Source organism: Metarhizium brunneum, chromosome 3 (genome assembly GCF_013426205.1).
Source record: "Metarhizium brunneum chromosome 3, complete sequence".
Taxonomy (NCBI): Eukaryota; Fungi; Ascomycota; class Sordariomycetes; order Hypocreales; family Clavicipitaceae; genus Metarhizium; species Metarhizium brunneum.
This window is the reverse complement of record NC_089424.1, coordinates 2,489,594-2,505,629: the sequence shown is the minus strand read 5'-3', so window position 1 is coordinate 2,505,629 and position 16,036 is coordinate 2,489,594. Positions and strand designations below refer to the sequence as shown.

Here is a 16,036-nt window from a genome sequence, read left to right as displayed (position 1 = left end):
TGACTAGCGGATAAAAATATTCGGGGATGGTCATGACTGGAGCAACTGGGTTGATACGATATACAACAGCCAAGCCACTGCTCTTTAAAACTACAGTTTTCCTTTGTCCGTTTCTGTTTTTGCCTCAAGAAAGCGAAATGGCTTTTGTCATTTTGCGTCTGCTTGATTTTAACGCACCTGTTTTGACACATGCACAATACACCAGACTGCGAATGCGAATCCTACCCCTAGAAAGATACCCCCTTTGGATGTTTTTGTCGATTCGCGTGTTGTAAAGAAAACGGCTGGCTGCAGACGACAAGTACTTGAAATTGAAAAAAGAAAAGGGTCTCGGATAAGACCGAAAGAAGGAAAAACTAAGGAGGATGGCATTATATATCGTCTGTTAGGGGGGCGTGGAAGGTTTTTCTGTTTTGCGTTTTTTGGTTTTTTTCTTCTTATACCATTCTAAACAAGCTACCCTTTTGAACTTGTTTTTTGTTTCCTATGTCTTGATTGTTTCTTATGCATAGCGAATGTGGAAGGGTGAAAAACAAGAAACGGTCACTCGTTACGAGATGGTCTGTGGCTAGCGCCAGTAAATAGTAATAATCTACACTCAAAATTGCAATTATTACTCGCGCTATGGCCAGTGAAGTCACCCATGGTGATTAAATAATTTTGCGCGCTCTATGTGGGAGTATGGCGGGATGGAACGTGCCCATGTCATTTCATATTACGGTATACCAAAAGTATGTATATATACTAGGGGTATTCATATTTCCATTACAAGATCTATTTAATTACTACTACTCAACAACTTCTCCACAGCCCACTTGACACTGAAATTCCTCAAGTCGGAGTAATGCTGTCCTACGCCGACGAATAGGACAGGTACATTGGTGGCGTGGACGAGACTGACCAGCGTTCCAACCATGTCGCCCACCGTGTCGCACTTGGAGATGATGAAGCCGTCGAGAGTGCGGACGGAGCCGAACGCCGCGTTGAAGTTGCGCGCTTGGGCGACGGAGTCTGTTCCCACAAGGGCCTATGTGCAAATCAGTATGTGTGCAGGATATGTATGACGGAGGGGGGTTGCTTGGTGGACGAACCTCGCCAACCATGAGAATCTTGTCAGGCTGGGCAAACTTGGCGAATTTCTCCAAGGAAGACATTAGTCGTTGATCATTGTGTCGTCGGCCAGCCGTATCAATAAGCACAACGTCGAAGCCTTCCTGCGCAGCATGAGATACAGCGTCCTTGGCTACGGTGGCTGCGTCCTTGCCGTACCCCTTTTGGTACAGCTCTACCTGCCCACCTTCTCGGGCGGTCAGTTCCTTCAGATTGCGGACATGAACCGCGAGTTGCTCGACGGCTCCTGACCGGAACGTGTCGCCCGCGGCAATGAGGACCTTGTACTTGTTTTGGAGGAGGAAGAAGCAAATTTTGGAGAGATTGGTTGATTTGCCGACGCCGTTGACGCCGACGATGGAAATGACATAGGGTCGAGCTTTGCGGAGAGAAGTAGCGGGCGGTGCGGTAATGGAGTCGATTTCGCGGAGAAGGTCGAGGGATGAGGTGGGCGTGAGCATTTTGGTCAAGGAGGATTCCATGGCTGTTTGAATCTTGGAGGTGATACTTTCAAAGTTTCCAGTCTTGACGCCCACAAGCTCCTTCTCGACGCCTTCACATAGACGAACGGCAGCTTCCCGTGCTACGTTTTTGCGTAGGAGATGTTCCTCCATGCCTTTCATGGCCTTGTCAAGATCTTCTTTGGTGAGCGTCTTGCCTCCAACGACGTTGCGGAACATGCCGCTAAGGGCATTGACACCCGTGCCCAAGAGACCGGATTTGGTTTCCGACTTGGTTGCTGCTGCGGCCTTTTCAGCCTCCGCGGAGGCAAGCATGCTGTGAACTTCGTCACCTAAATCCTTGAGGACAAATTTGCCTTTGGTAGAGGTTCCCCATGTTGATGCGTCGACGGCATCCAAAGCACTTGACCGACCGACATCCTGAGCTTCGACATCGCTCGTGGGGTTGGCAGAATAGTCGAGCTGCACATCTGTATCATCCTCTTCGGCAAACCCGTCCGCATCCCATTTTCGTCCCTTCTTGGGCCCCTTGGCACTCTTCTTTTGCTTACTCGCCGCTTCGTCTCCCGATGATGCTGGCGCGGATGTCGAGTTTTTGGCTTTGCGGGCTCGTCTAGACATCTTGGCGACAGGTCCAGCTTTGGCCACTAATAAATTTCCAGTACTTGGGGTAGATGGCCTCGAAGTGTTTGGTGTAGGTATCGGGCTCGAGTCGTTTGAAACTGCCTCATCCTGTGCACCATTGATATTGCGACCTCGGTAGGTTAGACCCGGAGCAGACGGGCTGTCGTCGACGGAGCGTACCGGCTGCACTGTTGGATTCGATGCAGTCGACGTATCTAGTTCGTGTAGTTGTTGATCAAAGTAGTTGTCGAACCCGGTGCATTCAACAATGGTCGTGTGTGGTTTCTTGAGCTGTTCGCCATAGAGGTTGATAAAGATGGTCTTGATATTGTCCACAAGTTTATCGACCCAGGATAGATGTAGGAGTGACCGGTAGACAGCCTGCAAAGAATGCATGTTAGCGCAAATTTATCGTATTCGAGGTCGAATGCATTAGAGTTGCAGGCGCGCACCACAAAGATAACACCGAGCTCCTTTACCACAGTCCATTTCAATGTGTGCTGGTCGCTTTTGTACGGAGGATTTGTTGCAGCTGATTGCGAGTCTCCTACTACCGAACCACCACTCTTTTCCTCGATAAATGTATCGGAGATGAAGCTGTTCACAACGGAGGAATTTATGGGGGCATATTTCCTGGACCAAAGGACAACACCGTTGGTGGTGATGATTTCGAAAGTGTCCAACATGATGGCGATGCGCCGGGCTCCCACTTTACAGGACTCAGAACTCTGGACCCAACAGGCACCAAGCGACAAGACGAGGTGTACAGAGTCGGGGTCCGACAATTAAAGGAAAAAAAGAAAGGAAAGCGAAAGAAGAAAATATGCCCAAGGAAGGGCAGGGCCAGACGACTTTCTACACGGCCAGAAAAGACAGGCCACCTTCGAAGTTCGCGGGCCGGCTGAGAATTCGAGGCTACAGACTGCACATGTGGCTATGTGTCCAGTGGTCTGGGACTAGTTTGGCCGCTCCCGCTAGCTGGGTCTATTGCAGACATGGAGACATTGATCAATGGGACTCAACTGGAAGCGCCTGGCTGATTGATAGCGCTTGAGCGCCGCCCAGAAGGCCAAAGCCTAGCTTGAGCCAGCCCTTCTGATGCGCGACCAACAGTGGCTTGAGGAGCCCATCACGTGCTGTGGCTGCTACCACTGTACGGAGCACTCCGTACCAGTTGACGAGTTGTCCAACTGCGGTCTGGTGCGTCTGCCCTTTTGCCCTGGCCCCTTGAGCACCCCCCAACCAGATGTGCAAGTGCAAAGTGGGTCCAGGCCTGCTGCACAGCCATACTGTGACGCTGATGGCTCCGGTAAGCCACACTTCACGGTGGACGCGATGATGCGCCGCCCAAAACGACCACATTTCCTCATCCCAGCCTCAGCAAACCGACCAAGTCTCAGCTGTTGCTCCCCCGTACACTACATCACGTTGTTGCAACGCTCTGCATTCGCAATCGACTACTCACTAACTTGGCCCTTCGATATCGACCCCCCAAACATAACAAAATCAACACCGCCGTCATGCAACGGGGGGCATATGGGCAGTCGCCCCCGTTGCACCACCCCGTCCCGCAACATGTTTCTACAGTTCCCCAGCTCAGATCACCACCTCCGCCGCCTGGGTCTGCGCAGTCAATGGGGCAAACGTACGGAGGAGCGAGTACCCCATATCAGCAGCAGGGCGGCAATAGCGGCAACGTCTTTGGCGCCTACGGACAATTCATGAATGATCCAACAGCGCAGGTTGCTGCTCAATTTGGTCAAACCGCTTTCAAGCATGGCCAGGAATATGTCGAGCAGAATGTACGACTTGCCCCGCGCTCTTGATTTCTACAGAGTGACCTTCCTTGTGCTAACAATGACAACAGATTGGCCGATACGTCAACGTCTCTGCGTTAAAACACTACTTCAACGTCTCTAACTCATACGTCGTCAACAAATTGTTCCTCGTCCTATTCCCCTGGAGACACAAGCCTTGGGCGCGCAAACAAGCTACGGGAGCCAGTGGGCAGGAAGGATGGTATTTGCCTCCTCGTGACGACGTCAACAGTCCCGACATGTACATTCCAGGTTCGATCATCTTTCTCTCCCTCTCTCTGCACGGCGTGCTTCGAGACCAAATATGGAAGCTAACATACTGTTCTAGTTATGGCTCTTGTCACATATATTCTCCTCTCCACATTGATTGCCGGTCTCAAGGGCCAATTCAAACCCGAGTTGTTAGGATACACCGCCACGACCGGCATGGTAGTCGTCATCGTTGAGATAGTCGCCCTGAAGCTGGGGTGCTACCTGTTGAGCATCTCAAGCCAGTCTCAGCTTCTTGACTTGATTGCCTACTCTGGCTACAAGTTTGTGGGCATCATTGCCACTATTGTTGTGGCTGAAATTCTCAACGGCGGCAAGGGCACCGGCGGATGGATTGGCTGGGGTGTGTTTCTCTACACCTTTTTAGCCAATTCGCTGTTCTTGGTGAGTTTTCTTATCCTCCACTATAGCCTTGCCATACCAAAAGTCTAAGCTAATACGTGAATTAGATGCGATCGTTGAGATACGTTCTCCTGCCTGAGACATCGGGCAACACTGGCGGTCCTATGCAGACCGATTCCCGCGCAAAGCGTAACCAACGCACCCAGTTCCTCTTTTTCTACTCGTACATTGTTCAACTTTTCTTCATGTGGCTACTCACGATGGGAATTTGAGCGCAGTCATTTGCCGGGAGTTTAGGTGGCAGCAGGTTGGGACTGAAAAAGCGACGGGACAAGACGGAGTCATTCAAAGGGGAATTTTGTTCGAGCCCGAAAAGTCTTGACAGAAGATGCCTATTCAGGACACAGATGCAGGTGTAGACGGCCAACCATTGTGGTAGAGGATCATTTGGCTCCGTTTCTCGGCAGACTATGGAGTCCAAGATGCCAACGACTAGACGTTGAGGTATAACGCGAAATGAGGCGAGGTTAAAAACTATATCACGTTGCAAAATATTACACATAATGGCACAATATAAAAAAATGATTCCAGACCACATCCGACCTCTCCACGACTCACGTACCCGATGTGACTCATCATATACAAAACGCCCAACACCCAAAACATCCGTCCCATCACGCCGATCACCATCCGAACCTCTCCATCCTGAAGACTGAACCAATTTCAAACCATGCACATCAACCCTGTGAAGCGGCTGTTTCCAAGTTGCATCCCAAAACCTGCGCCACGTCAGACGCACTGGTCCGTGTTTCTCCACCACGTGACGACTACTTCACCTCAGGCATACTTACCTACTTAGGCACTTGGTATATATCCGATCCCTACAAGACGCTTTCCTCCCCCCCCTCACCTCGCATACATATCCTCTGCTCTTTTATTCTCATTTTAATTTTTAATTCAATAGCTTTCACATATCTGTCATTTATCTTCACAGCGGGCTTGTGGTTTTTTTTTTCTTTTTTAAAAAAACATGGCCCGAAATCCAATCTTTTCCGCAACGCTCCAAGCGGCCCTTCTGGGGGCCACGTCCAACATCCTAGCGCAGCTCATCGAAGCATACAGGAAACAGGCAGGTATCCTCCCCCCAAGATTCAGCAGCGCAGGAAATGCTGACGAGCCAGACCGCCATCGAGGTCGACTGGATCCCCGTCTTCCAGTTCCTCATGTTCAGCATCATCAGCACGCCGCCCAATTTTCTATGGTGAGCGTGCCTCTGTCCTCTTGAGCTCGTGGTGAACGGGGAACCTGACCATCCCACACAGGCAAGACTTTTTGGAATCCTCCTTCCCGGCACGTCTGCCCCCGGCCGGACAGGGCAAGGCCGCGTCGGCGGCGGACGAGCAGCCGCTTAGCATCCGCAACACGCTGCTGAAGTTCGGGCTGGACCAGACCGTTGGCGCAACGTTCAATACGCTGCTGTTTAGCGTCTACATCCACTCTATCCACCTGGCTATGCCTGATGCGCCGCGCATTACCAACTTCACCAAGGCGACGAGCTACTGGATCTCTCCGGGGGTCATTGACTTTTCGGCCGTTGACATGGCCGTGGTGTGGCAGGCGGCGCTCGCCGAGTTTTGGACCATTGTGGTGGCGGGGATGAAGCTTTGGCCGGCCGTGAGTTTAGTGAATTTCACCTTGGTTAAGACCGTTGAGGGGAGGAACCTGGTGGGCTGTGTGGCAGGGTTGGGCTGGGGAATTTATATGAGTATAATTGCGGCCAAGGAGTAATTTGTTTTTTCCTTTGATCGGTCATTTTGGGTACTTGGCTTGCTGTGGTGGTGGTTTGATGACGAGGAGAAACGTTTCCATATTCATGATATTTGCCATGTGTGACGACTAGATCACGATAGATTGCCTGGAGTAGACAGATAGAATCAAAACACATAAATTCGCTTATCCTCGCTATGCTATCTATAGACGATGAATACCGTGTACAAACGCTATACAAATGTTACATAAACATGGTGAAATAGCCATGCCCTCCTCATATCTGTGAATTGGCAATCAGCCTCCAAAAGGTGGAGGAGTTCTAGCTCGAAGTGACGTCAAAATTTGCTCCAAAGAGTCATAGGAACACGTTGTCGCCGAGAGCCTAGAGGCCTCACTGGTACTTTCATAGTCTACCAAAGTTTCTGTTGGCTCAATTGACCAAGTCGAAGAGCTGCGAGATGAGACAGAGGCGGGCGATGTTGTTAGGTTTGGGTGAGGGTCGAACTCCATCGCTTCAGGGTTAAACCGAAAGGCAACCCGGCGAGAACCTCCAGATTGTGTTGGTGGCGAGGATCTGACGACCCTGTTCTCCCACACACGTCTTCCTGGGGTCGGATGAACACACTGCCTCTCGGCACCCCAATCAGGCTGGGCGTTTATCCAGGCTCTGATTCCTAATTGATGACCGGAAGAATTATCGCGAACCCATTGACTTTTCCGGCCTGACGTGTCATGGTGGAGCACAGTCAAATTACCATCTGAGGTAACTGAATTTGTGCGGCAAAGCGTCACCCTCGCTCCAGCTTCAGATGCACATTCCTCGTCGGAAGTATCAGATCCAGGTCGTAGAAACCAATCCGGAACCGGAGCAGTTGCTGATAGGTTGAGCAATTCCAATAAGGCGTCTGCGACATCATACCAGTACATTAGCCACGGCCGCATTCGCCACATGGTGTCTTCGCACAGTTTGGCACATAGCATGTCGTTGGCAAAATTATAAATAGTTGCAAGAACCCAGCGCAGGTCTTTGGGAAGATCCTCCATAGATTGAATAATGCAAGACCATGCTCTAGCAACCTTGAAGAGGCGGTCGACTCCTGGTTCGATGGGCTTGAGTGGTTTGAAGAACCCCATGAGGTCGATGTCTTTGCAGCATGGCTGGTACGCCATGGCGCCAGAGAAGGTACGGAACTCCAGCAGCTTCACGTTTGGATATATCCGATGACATATTAAGGTTGTATTTAGTTGTCTATAAGTTGGATCCGATCTTGGTATCTCTTCGAGCACATTGGGAGCAATGTGTGGCGGAGGCTCCGGGGGGTCCATGGACAGCTCAGGAAACTGTCGCTACCAGCCGTCTTCAGATTCCTGTCGTGCTTGGTCGATTTCTTGTAGGAGCTCCTCCATTTCCTCCTCTAGTTCCGCCATGTACTGAATCTGGGAGGACATGATGGCGTTGACGTCTAGCTCGGCCAACCAAAACGCGTGGGGTGCCTTGTCGTAAAACAAAACGGCGCACTCGCCGCAAAGAGGCTGGTAAGAGCACTTCAAGAGATGAAATGCATGATACCTACTGTGGATTGGGCAGAAATACTATGTCACGCCCAGAGAGGACGGTTGCTCGTGGCAAACTGTGCTGGTTGAAGCATTGTGGCGGCCGCGGCGGAAACATCGTCCGCGGCACCGCATGGTGGTTGGTGAGCGTAGTTTGAGTATAAATGAAGCAGTAAGAACACTGAGATGCTGAAAATGACTGATTTGACATCAAAAACAAAGGTGGACGAATGGGGATTGCGAGGATGCCGACTTTAGAATGCCCAAGCGCAGATGGGATGCGGATATGGGAGGAGAGGCAGAAGCGCGTTCGACTAGAGCTCGCACCTTCCTCCTGGAAAGATCGTCTGGCTTCCGGCAAGCTGTTGGTCGAGTAACATTAATCGATGTTCCCAGCCAGCCCCGGCCAGGCCAGGCTTTTGCGATATCGTTCCTTGTAGCTTGCTTCAGCTCATGGGATCAATTTGGTGTGTCTAGAGCCCAGTCGACATGTTTGATGACACGATAAACAGGGTGAAGCCGAGCCGACGACCAGTGAATGAACAATGCCGGTGAATTCCGAGGGCGTGGCGGCCAGGTGCTTGCGAAAAATCCACCAGTTGCAGAGTCGGAATTACGCCGCGATGGAGCTCTGCTCAGTGCTGTCAACAGCGGGGGAGGGGCAATAGAGCCAAGTTGACAGCTCCTCGCATCGTCCTTCATCCATCCAGCCAGCCATCCAGCCATCCAGCCATCTACGCTAGTTGATCAGTATGATCGTTTGCCATCCCCGACTCCAAAGCTCCAAAGCTCCTCTGCATTCGGTCCCTGACCCCCGAGAACCCCGAGAACCCCAATGAGCCGCCATTCTCCGCGTATCCTCCTCCGTCTACTTGCAAACGACAACTCCGTCGCCCTTCGCTTCTGTCCCTCTTCAACACCACTCAAACCCTCAGTTCTTATTTGCCGCAGACACCATTCCCGCTCATCAAACACACCGCCGCCATCCTCGTTTCAATCCTTCAAAATGGCAGACCGTGTCCACCGCGTCACCATGTTCAAGCTGCCCAACCCAGCCGCCCAACAGAAGCTGATTGACGCGTACAAGACCGTCGACGCAACCAACCAAAAGGTACTGTCAAGTCGCAAAGCATTCTCCTAGGCTGCTCACTCCCTCTGCCCCTCCTGCTTTTGTGCAACCCCTCTCCTTGTTTGCCAATTTGTCGTGCTCGCCACGAGCCCCGTGTTGTACCACTCGGTTTCTCCCCCCCTGTTGTAAGCGAGATCGCCCGTTGCTGTGTGTGCTTCTCCAGCCTAGATTGCCAATATCGCGAGGGACAACCGTTCATCTGAAGAGAAGACTATCACAATATGCACTGACACACCCTTCTTGCAGGACGGCAAGCCGTATATCCTGTCACTGGCAGTGGGTGTAGCCGAGGAAGACCCTCGCGCCCAGGGGTACACCGTCGTGTGCAAAACCGAGTTTGCTAGCATGGACGATCTGAAGTATTACGACGAGAGTTGCGCCGCGCACAAGAACTTGAAGGCCACCGCGAAGGAGCTGGGTGTTGAGGGTATCATGACGGTTTTCTTCAAGCCCCAGCTCTTGGGGAGCTCAGCATAATTACTTTCTGTGTACTCCGTGATCGACTAGACGATATCCCATTTCGGATTTCAGAAGGCCTCATGCCTTTGCGGTGGCTATGTGGTGTGGTGTGATGTCGTGCCGTGCGTGCAGTTATTTTGAGTTGAGAGAGAAAGGATACAGAACCACAGTGTCAACCGTACGTACAAACCGGCACAAACGAGAGCATGCGCACCAGATTGAAATGTTCGTCTCACAGTAGTGCAGATCAGATCTTGATATTGGCGTACGGCATGTATTAGTTGTGCGAACCCCCCACTCCAATCTATTCGTCATGATACCAACAGAACCTACCACGTCTCAACACCACGTCTCCCAAGGTTTCCATCGTCTCCTACATGCCACCATCACACAACTCTTGGCACCTCGGACGACCACAAAGAACAAATTTCACACCCCTTTCCTCCCTCAGCACAACAAGCTCCCAACCTCCTCTTCCCGCCCCCTCTTCACATACCACTCCGCCTCCGTCTCTGCACTATCCCCATCCACTATCGAATCTCACCAAGAAATGGGTGTCGTGTCCCCTCAACGGCGATCAACATGCCCCCACACCATTCCACAGCATTGCCTACGAAGCCCTAGTCGTTTCTCATGACCGTGCAAGACTTGGTTTCGGAGAGAAACAGAATCCAGGAAGATTTGAGCCGGTTGTTACTCGGGGATACGTGACTATTGCGCCTGCGAGACTAGCTCATCGGCTTCTTGAGGACATGGACAGCGGGTTTCAAATCGAGGGCAGTCATCCTCTGGGTGAAGCGTGGGACATGTGTTACGGCTTGAAAGGGGAGGAGGACAGGAGAGAGGGGGGTCAAGGGTCCCAAGTGGTAGGTATGAAGGGGCACCCCCTTTACAGAGAGACCAGTTCAGCTGGAAACTTGTAAGAGGGTGTGACTTGGGATGAGGAAATGGTAAATTGAGGCTGGACTGGAAATGCAACTGGCTGCTGATTTCGGAGCGCCTGCATGAAAGCTGTTGGTTTGGTGTGTGACTTACCTGGGAGTTGTGAGTTGTTGAAAAGCCATCATAAATGATCAATTTAGGAAGCTGTTGACGATGAGAAATACCGACTTCCTAATATCCCCAACTTAAGCTGTTGCATAAGTACGTTACAAACTATTGGTGACATACCATGATTTGCTTAATCCAATATTACATTACCTGTGAGACCATCTTCTGTTCTGCGAAGCACAACGTTCGCCACTGCATTTTGTCATTCATTCTTCTTGGATGAGGGCAAGCAGATTTAAAACGTGGGCATCATTGTCACAGCGAAAACACGTATAATTTCACTCAATTGCTATGTAATAGGGTGCCATGTGCTCTTTGCCAGCATAAATGTGATAAAACCGACTGATAAAAAGACCAACTGATCATCTTATAAGTGAGAAACAAACATCAAACAGTGGAAGAGAAAAATACTCGCACAATACAGAATAAGCCGCCCGGGCGTTCATAACTCCATGGTCCAACAATTCGTGCCCACGTTATGTAGCCTGGTGTCGCCAGAGAAAATACCGAGACGGCGAAGAAAATCCTAGTTATGCACTACTAGATTCCTATGTTAAGCCATGTGACGAGCATGTGTGACGTCGTTGATCTCCGTCCCAGAGTCACTTCCCCTGCGATACGATGACGATTCGTCCTTGACCGGAGCCGTTATTCGTTCAATAGGTGTAGGTTTTTTTTCCAGGGTGAAAAGAGAAATGACCACCATGACTGCACAAGCCACTCCGATGACCTCGATCTCTCTTCTAAATGCGCCAATGTAGACTTGTCTTACGAGCCCTCGCAAATTGTCGGGCAGCCGCAGTCCTGATAAGGGAGACCGGTGCAGCATATATAGTTCTTGATCTGTCAAACGACCACTTAAAAGCCTATTGGCGTGTGCATTGAAAAGGATCGTGCATAAAGACAATCCAATGCATCCACCAAGAACCCTGGCCTGGGCAACAGCGCCTTGAGCGGAAGCTCTCTCATTTGGCTCTGTAGCCAAAATGTTTGTCATAATTGTCGCTGCCGAAAAGGACAGGCCAACACCCAAGCCAAAAATTGCTTGATAGCCATACTGGCCTGCCGCCGTCTCGGAATCACCAGACACAGTAGTCATGAGCCCAACTCCAAGAAGCTGAAGACAGGAAGCTGCAACCAGGGTATAAGATGTGTTGTTTCGTTTGCTTGATATGGCTCCTCCAAGAAAAGAGCCAAAAGCGCACGCACTAAGCATTGGAAGAATCCGAACTCCCGCCATAAGTGGGTTTTGATTATTGACCATCTGAAATCGCTCTGGTAGGATTATGGAGAAACAAATGTATGGGAATCCAGTGAATAGTGTGACACTGTCAATTTCAAACACGTCCCAACGTTAGTCTTGTTCAATACACCTCAATTTCTGCCGATTCAACTCACAGTAATCCGGCGGCGTATACACGCTTGCCCATAAGCCCGATGGGAAATATTGGCTCGATATGACGATGTCGCTTGCGTGCCAAGTGTATCTCCCATGTAACAAAAACAATGCAACTCAAAGTGGAAACAATGAAGCTGATGACAATTGCTGGACTCAGCCAAGCTAGAGCTTGTGAGCCAGCCTGTTGCAAGGCGAAGACTAGAAAACCGGAGCTGCAGAGTAGCGTGGCACTACCGAGGAAATCGATGCTCCTGAAAGCTGTCCACGAGAGCAGGTCGGCCACGTCTTCTTGTGGCCAAAAATTGGTGAGTATTAAAATTGTTATGAGCCCAAAGGGAATACTACGGAAGTAAGCATTAAATAGGGCACTCGAGGAGCTGATCGCTTACTTGAGGTTAAACAACCATCTCCAATCCGATAGTTGAGATATAACACCTCCCACGAGAGGGCCCAAAACAAACGCTGCAGCAAGAGTGGCCCCAATCATGGCCCCAATTAGACTTGGCCGATGAACCGGACCAACTTCGACAAGTCCAATCTGGGTGAGACTATAAAGACCAGACGCTCCGATACCTTGAAACGCTCGGCAGCAAATCCTACAAAAAGTGAGCTGCGAAGCTAACAAACAACGGGATCTCGATTCATACAGCTCAATCATGCCTTTTGCAGTTGCACAACCCATTGAAAAAGCGATGAATATTATCCAGGACAGAATAAGCATGTTTCGTCGGCCGTAGATGTCACTCAACTTTGAAATGCAAACGGCAAACCCTGGGCGCTGTTAACGAAATGGCAAAACGTGTATGGCATATGCCATGCCGAGTGTTAGCATACCCATGTAAGTCAACAGATAAGCCAGGATAATCCACGGAGCATTAGCAAAGTCGTTCAGTTCGTGGGAGATGGTAACCAGAGAAGTAGCGACGATAGAGGTGTCCAGGCTGGAAAACAGAAGACCGACAAGCAAGCTTTTCAAAGACGAAGTCAGCCGACTACTGTCCAGGTAAGTTTTCCACACGTCGACAATACTTACGATGCCATAAGAACTTTCTGGCGAATGCCGCTGACATTGTGGCGATTTCTGGCCCGGGAAGGCGCGGTTTGGTCTGCCTGGGATATATTTGGATTCTGTATGGACGGCATCTGACTAAGGGAAGGGTTAGGGTAAGGAAGGGACATCTGGAAGTCGCCCATGATGATGCTCTTAGTATGAAAGCGGTCCAAGAAACAAAGTGAGAAATGGAGGGGGAAACGAGTGTATAACTGGGTGTCGTTGATGGTCCTGGTCTGACAACGAGTCGGCGTTGAAGCAGAGGAATGCCGAAGAAAAGAAAGAAGTCTCCAAACCGGGAGAGGGGCAAAGGGAAGAAACGAAACTCATGCGGCTCGGGTGATGCTGTGAATTTCGCCAAGCTGTGGCAAGCAGTGAATTAACAGCCGAAACAGACGAGACTCGCCAGAGTGTGACGCAAGTTTGGTCCGGTCTGTGCTATGAACTGGAAGGAGCATAGCACTTGAGCCATGGTCACTCCTGCCTCGCTCCTGCTCCAACTTGGAGTTACTGCTTGACTTTCTCGCGGGGAGAGACCCATTACGCGATATTCAACTGCTCTTGACATGTATCGTTTCAAGCAAAATGTCTTTGTCAAAACTGTGCTGGACTCGGTCATACAAGCGTGCGTTTTGATCTGCCAATCCACCCATTCGTTGGAGCCTCATGCATTGACACCACTTACAAGGACTAATGGACCTCCCGTTTGTAAACCGGTGGCCACCAAAGACCAAGCTAGACATGGTCTTGCTCTCAATCGAGAGCAACCGAATTGCCAATCGCAGTGTAAGAGCGAGATTCTACGCCCCAAGTCAAAATTCCACACGTACAATAGAATACTGAGACAGGGGAGCAGACTGAGACCGAAAACGTGTACGGAGTATGATGTGTGTGCTACAATGCATCGGATTTCTGCTCTGAGCAGCATCCAAATATTTCGGCTGTGTGGAGCAAGCGGGAGTATACCATAAAAAGAGGCCACTCATTTCAACGACCTAGCCCGTGTAACAAACCATTCCCTACACCATGTTCCCTTGGATCAGTCCCGTTTGGAGCAATGAGTGAAGTGGCTGCTGTCAATTCCTACAACTGCGCAGGCCATGTATTGCCGGCGGCCATACATGACCAATTAGCGGGCCTTCCCTTGGCTATCACAGTATTACACCATGCTCGTACAGATACAACACTGCCTTGGTCCATTAGTTGGACGAGGTTGCTGGGCGCCGGCATGACCGAGCCCGTGGACAACTGTCACCCATGTATGGTGTCTCTGGGCCGACGTGGCTTGAAAGAAAATGCTAGATTCAATCTCGGGCTTTTCGACGGTGCTTTGTTTTGGCCTCGTCCTCTCCTGTGCTGACAATCGTGCATTTGTCCCAGAGCAGATGATGTGGATTTCATTGGAAAACCCCAGGAAACCACTGACGTGGGTTCGAGGACCAGACTGCGTCCAACGATGCCAACTCTTGTCTGTGCATCAGCATGGGTCTTCCTAATTTAAGAAATGCAGTGAGGCCCAAATGGAATCCAAGCACTGTGAGTGCCGGCACAAGTTAGGAGAGCTGTTTTTTTTTTTCGACAGAAAAGACGCCCTTCCCCTGTCCTGTCCTTTCCTTTCCTTTCCTTCCTTTCCTCTTTTCCATTGTTTGTTCTTATTGTTTGTTCTTTTGCACTTGAAGCGCAGGGAACCGTGTGGTCCGCCCTTATGAACAGCATTGACGACAGTTCACCAAGGCACTAACGTAATATTTTCTTGAAACTGCTGCGCTTAAGTGTAGTCTCAGTTACCCATCGAATCTTTTATTGACAGTCGTACTTGGGTTCTGTGATGATACATAATGCGAAATAAAGCCATTACACTACAAGGAGTGATCTCCACTTTTCGTAGTGTAAAGTAGGGGGCGAAACTTTTATCAGGTCTGGTTCTTCAAACCGACAACCTGGAGGAGTCCAATGTCAGCTTCAACACATTGTTGCTTACCAGACCCTTTCACAAACCAGTCGGGCAGCCCAGGCAGGTTTGTCACCACCAATCCGTACTTCTTCGCAAATCTGTGACGCTGATATTCCCAGTTTAGGTTAACAGTCAAATCAGTAGCCCCGGGTATGTAGTTATTCAACTGGTATCACTCTACCATTGCAGTGAGAGACATAAAGTTGAGGTACCATGTCAATCACAACTGACGTCTGATTTGCCTCAGACTGCATACATGCATGTATGAGACCTTGTGACGGTCCTACAATTCCAAGGCCAGAGGGTTACAGCCGACACAAATCATGGGGTAGATGGACCTATGAGAGCTGGAGACTGGCCGACGAACCCGAACGCCACCATACACGCCCCGACTCTGCCTGAACTAGGAGTGCTTCAATCCAAAATGTGCCTCATCTGATTATCTAGGCTACAAGATATCGAATGTGGGGCATCCCGGACAGCCATGGAAATACACAATGGCTGTCTGTCCCTGGCTGATCTTCGACGGGGCTAAGGCCATGCAGCGATCATATCCGTTGTCAATGCTGACAGCTGGGTCTACCAATGCTTACTGGGTGCCGGGGCAAGGATCAATAACCCGATGTCTCAGTAGTCATGATGCAGCCGCATCTAGCAAGTAATGAATGAGTACAGTCAGTCCCAAGAGCACCTGGCATCTACCAAGCACTCCTCGATCGACATGCGTACAGTATGGGAAGACGAGTTCACGGGTAGTGGCCGGAGGGTTCTTGTCTTGAGGAGAGCTCAGGGAACTGACTCTTTTGTTATCCAGCTAGACTGTATTCCTACGAGTGCAAGATGTCTCAAACAACAACTCCCTAAAACTGGGCCGACATAAATTCTGGTTATCAGAATAGAGGTCTTGTCGAGGGCACATGCAATGACAGACGACTGGGGCAGATCATTGGCTGTGACCACCGTCATGCATTCCTGATACAGTCACTTTGACGTCGGCCTAATTGTGCATACTTTGCATAGTCTGTGTCGTGAGTTGACCAGCAAGA

General features: G+C 50.3%; 6 protein-coding genes across 6 annotated transcripts; 3 read left to right on the top strand and 3 right to left on the bottom strand.

Moving 5' to 3' along the window:
* Nucleotides 1-778: 778 nt before the first annotated feature.
* On the bottom strand, nt 779-2,881 carry srp101 (Signal recognition particle receptor subunit alpha; the record flags this gene model as incomplete). Its single annotated transcript, XM_014689092.1, has 3 exons — nt 779-1,027; nt 1,092-2,576; nt 2,648-2,881. 3 exons carry the CDS (start codon nt 2,879-2,881, stop codon nt 779-781), a joined length of 1,968 nt encoding a protein of 655 aa, XP_014544578.1.
* Nucleotides 2,882-3,715: 834 nt separating this feature from the next.
* Nucleotides 3,716-4,896, top strand: hrf1 (Protein transport protein yif1; the record flags this gene model as incomplete). The annotated part of the gene is made up of 4 exons (XM_014689091.1): nt 3,716-3,997; nt 4,063-4,264; nt 4,341-4,666; nt 4,732-4,896. The coding sequence occupies 4 exons, from the start codon at nt 3,716-3,718 to the stop codon at nt 4,894-4,896; spliced, it is 975 nt and encodes a 324-aa protein (XP_014544577.1).
* Nucleotides 4,897-5,654: 758 nt separating this feature from the next.
* On the top strand, nt 5,655-6,412 carry G6M90_00g060070 (uncharacterized protein; the record flags this gene model as incomplete). The annotated part of the gene is made up of 3 exons (XM_014689090.2): nt 5,655-5,753; nt 5,806-5,885; nt 5,947-6,412. 3 exons carry the CDS (start codon nt 5,655-5,657, stop codon nt 6,410-6,412), a joined length of 645 nt encoding a protein of 214 aa, XP_014544576.2.
* A 276-nt stretch (nt 6,413-6,688) lies between these two features.
* G6M90_00g060060 (uncharacterized protein) lies at nt 6,689-7,564 on the bottom strand (the record flags this gene model as incomplete). Its single annotated transcript, XM_014689089.1, has 1 exon — nt 6,689-7,564. The coding sequence occupies one exon, from the start codon at nt 7,562-7,564 to the stop codon at nt 6,689-6,691; it is 876 nt and encodes a 291-aa protein (XP_014544575.1).
* A 1,390-nt stretch (nt 7,565-8,954) lies between these two features.
* FUSA4 (Fusaristatin A biosynthesis cluster protein) lies at nt 8,955-9,554 on the top strand (the record flags this gene model as incomplete). Its single annotated transcript, XM_014689088.1, has 2 exons — nt 8,955-9,059; nt 9,324-9,554. 2 exons carry the CDS (start codon nt 8,955-8,957, stop codon nt 9,552-9,554), a joined length of 336 nt encoding a protein of 111 aa, XP_014544574.1.
* Nucleotides 9,555-11,139: 1,585 nt separating this feature from the next.
* Nucleotides 11,140-13,179, bottom strand: G6M90_00g060040 (uncharacterized protein; the record flags this gene model as incomplete). The annotated part of the gene is made up of 6 exons (XM_014689087.1): nt 11,140-11,914; nt 11,985-12,326; nt 12,375-12,581; nt 12,633-12,756; nt 12,820-12,953; nt 13,019-13,179. The coding sequence occupies 6 exons, from the start codon at nt 13,177-13,179 to the stop codon at nt 11,140-11,142; spliced, it is 1,743 nt and encodes a 580-aa protein (XP_014544573.1).
* Nucleotides 13,180-16,036: the final 2,857 nt, after the last annotated feature.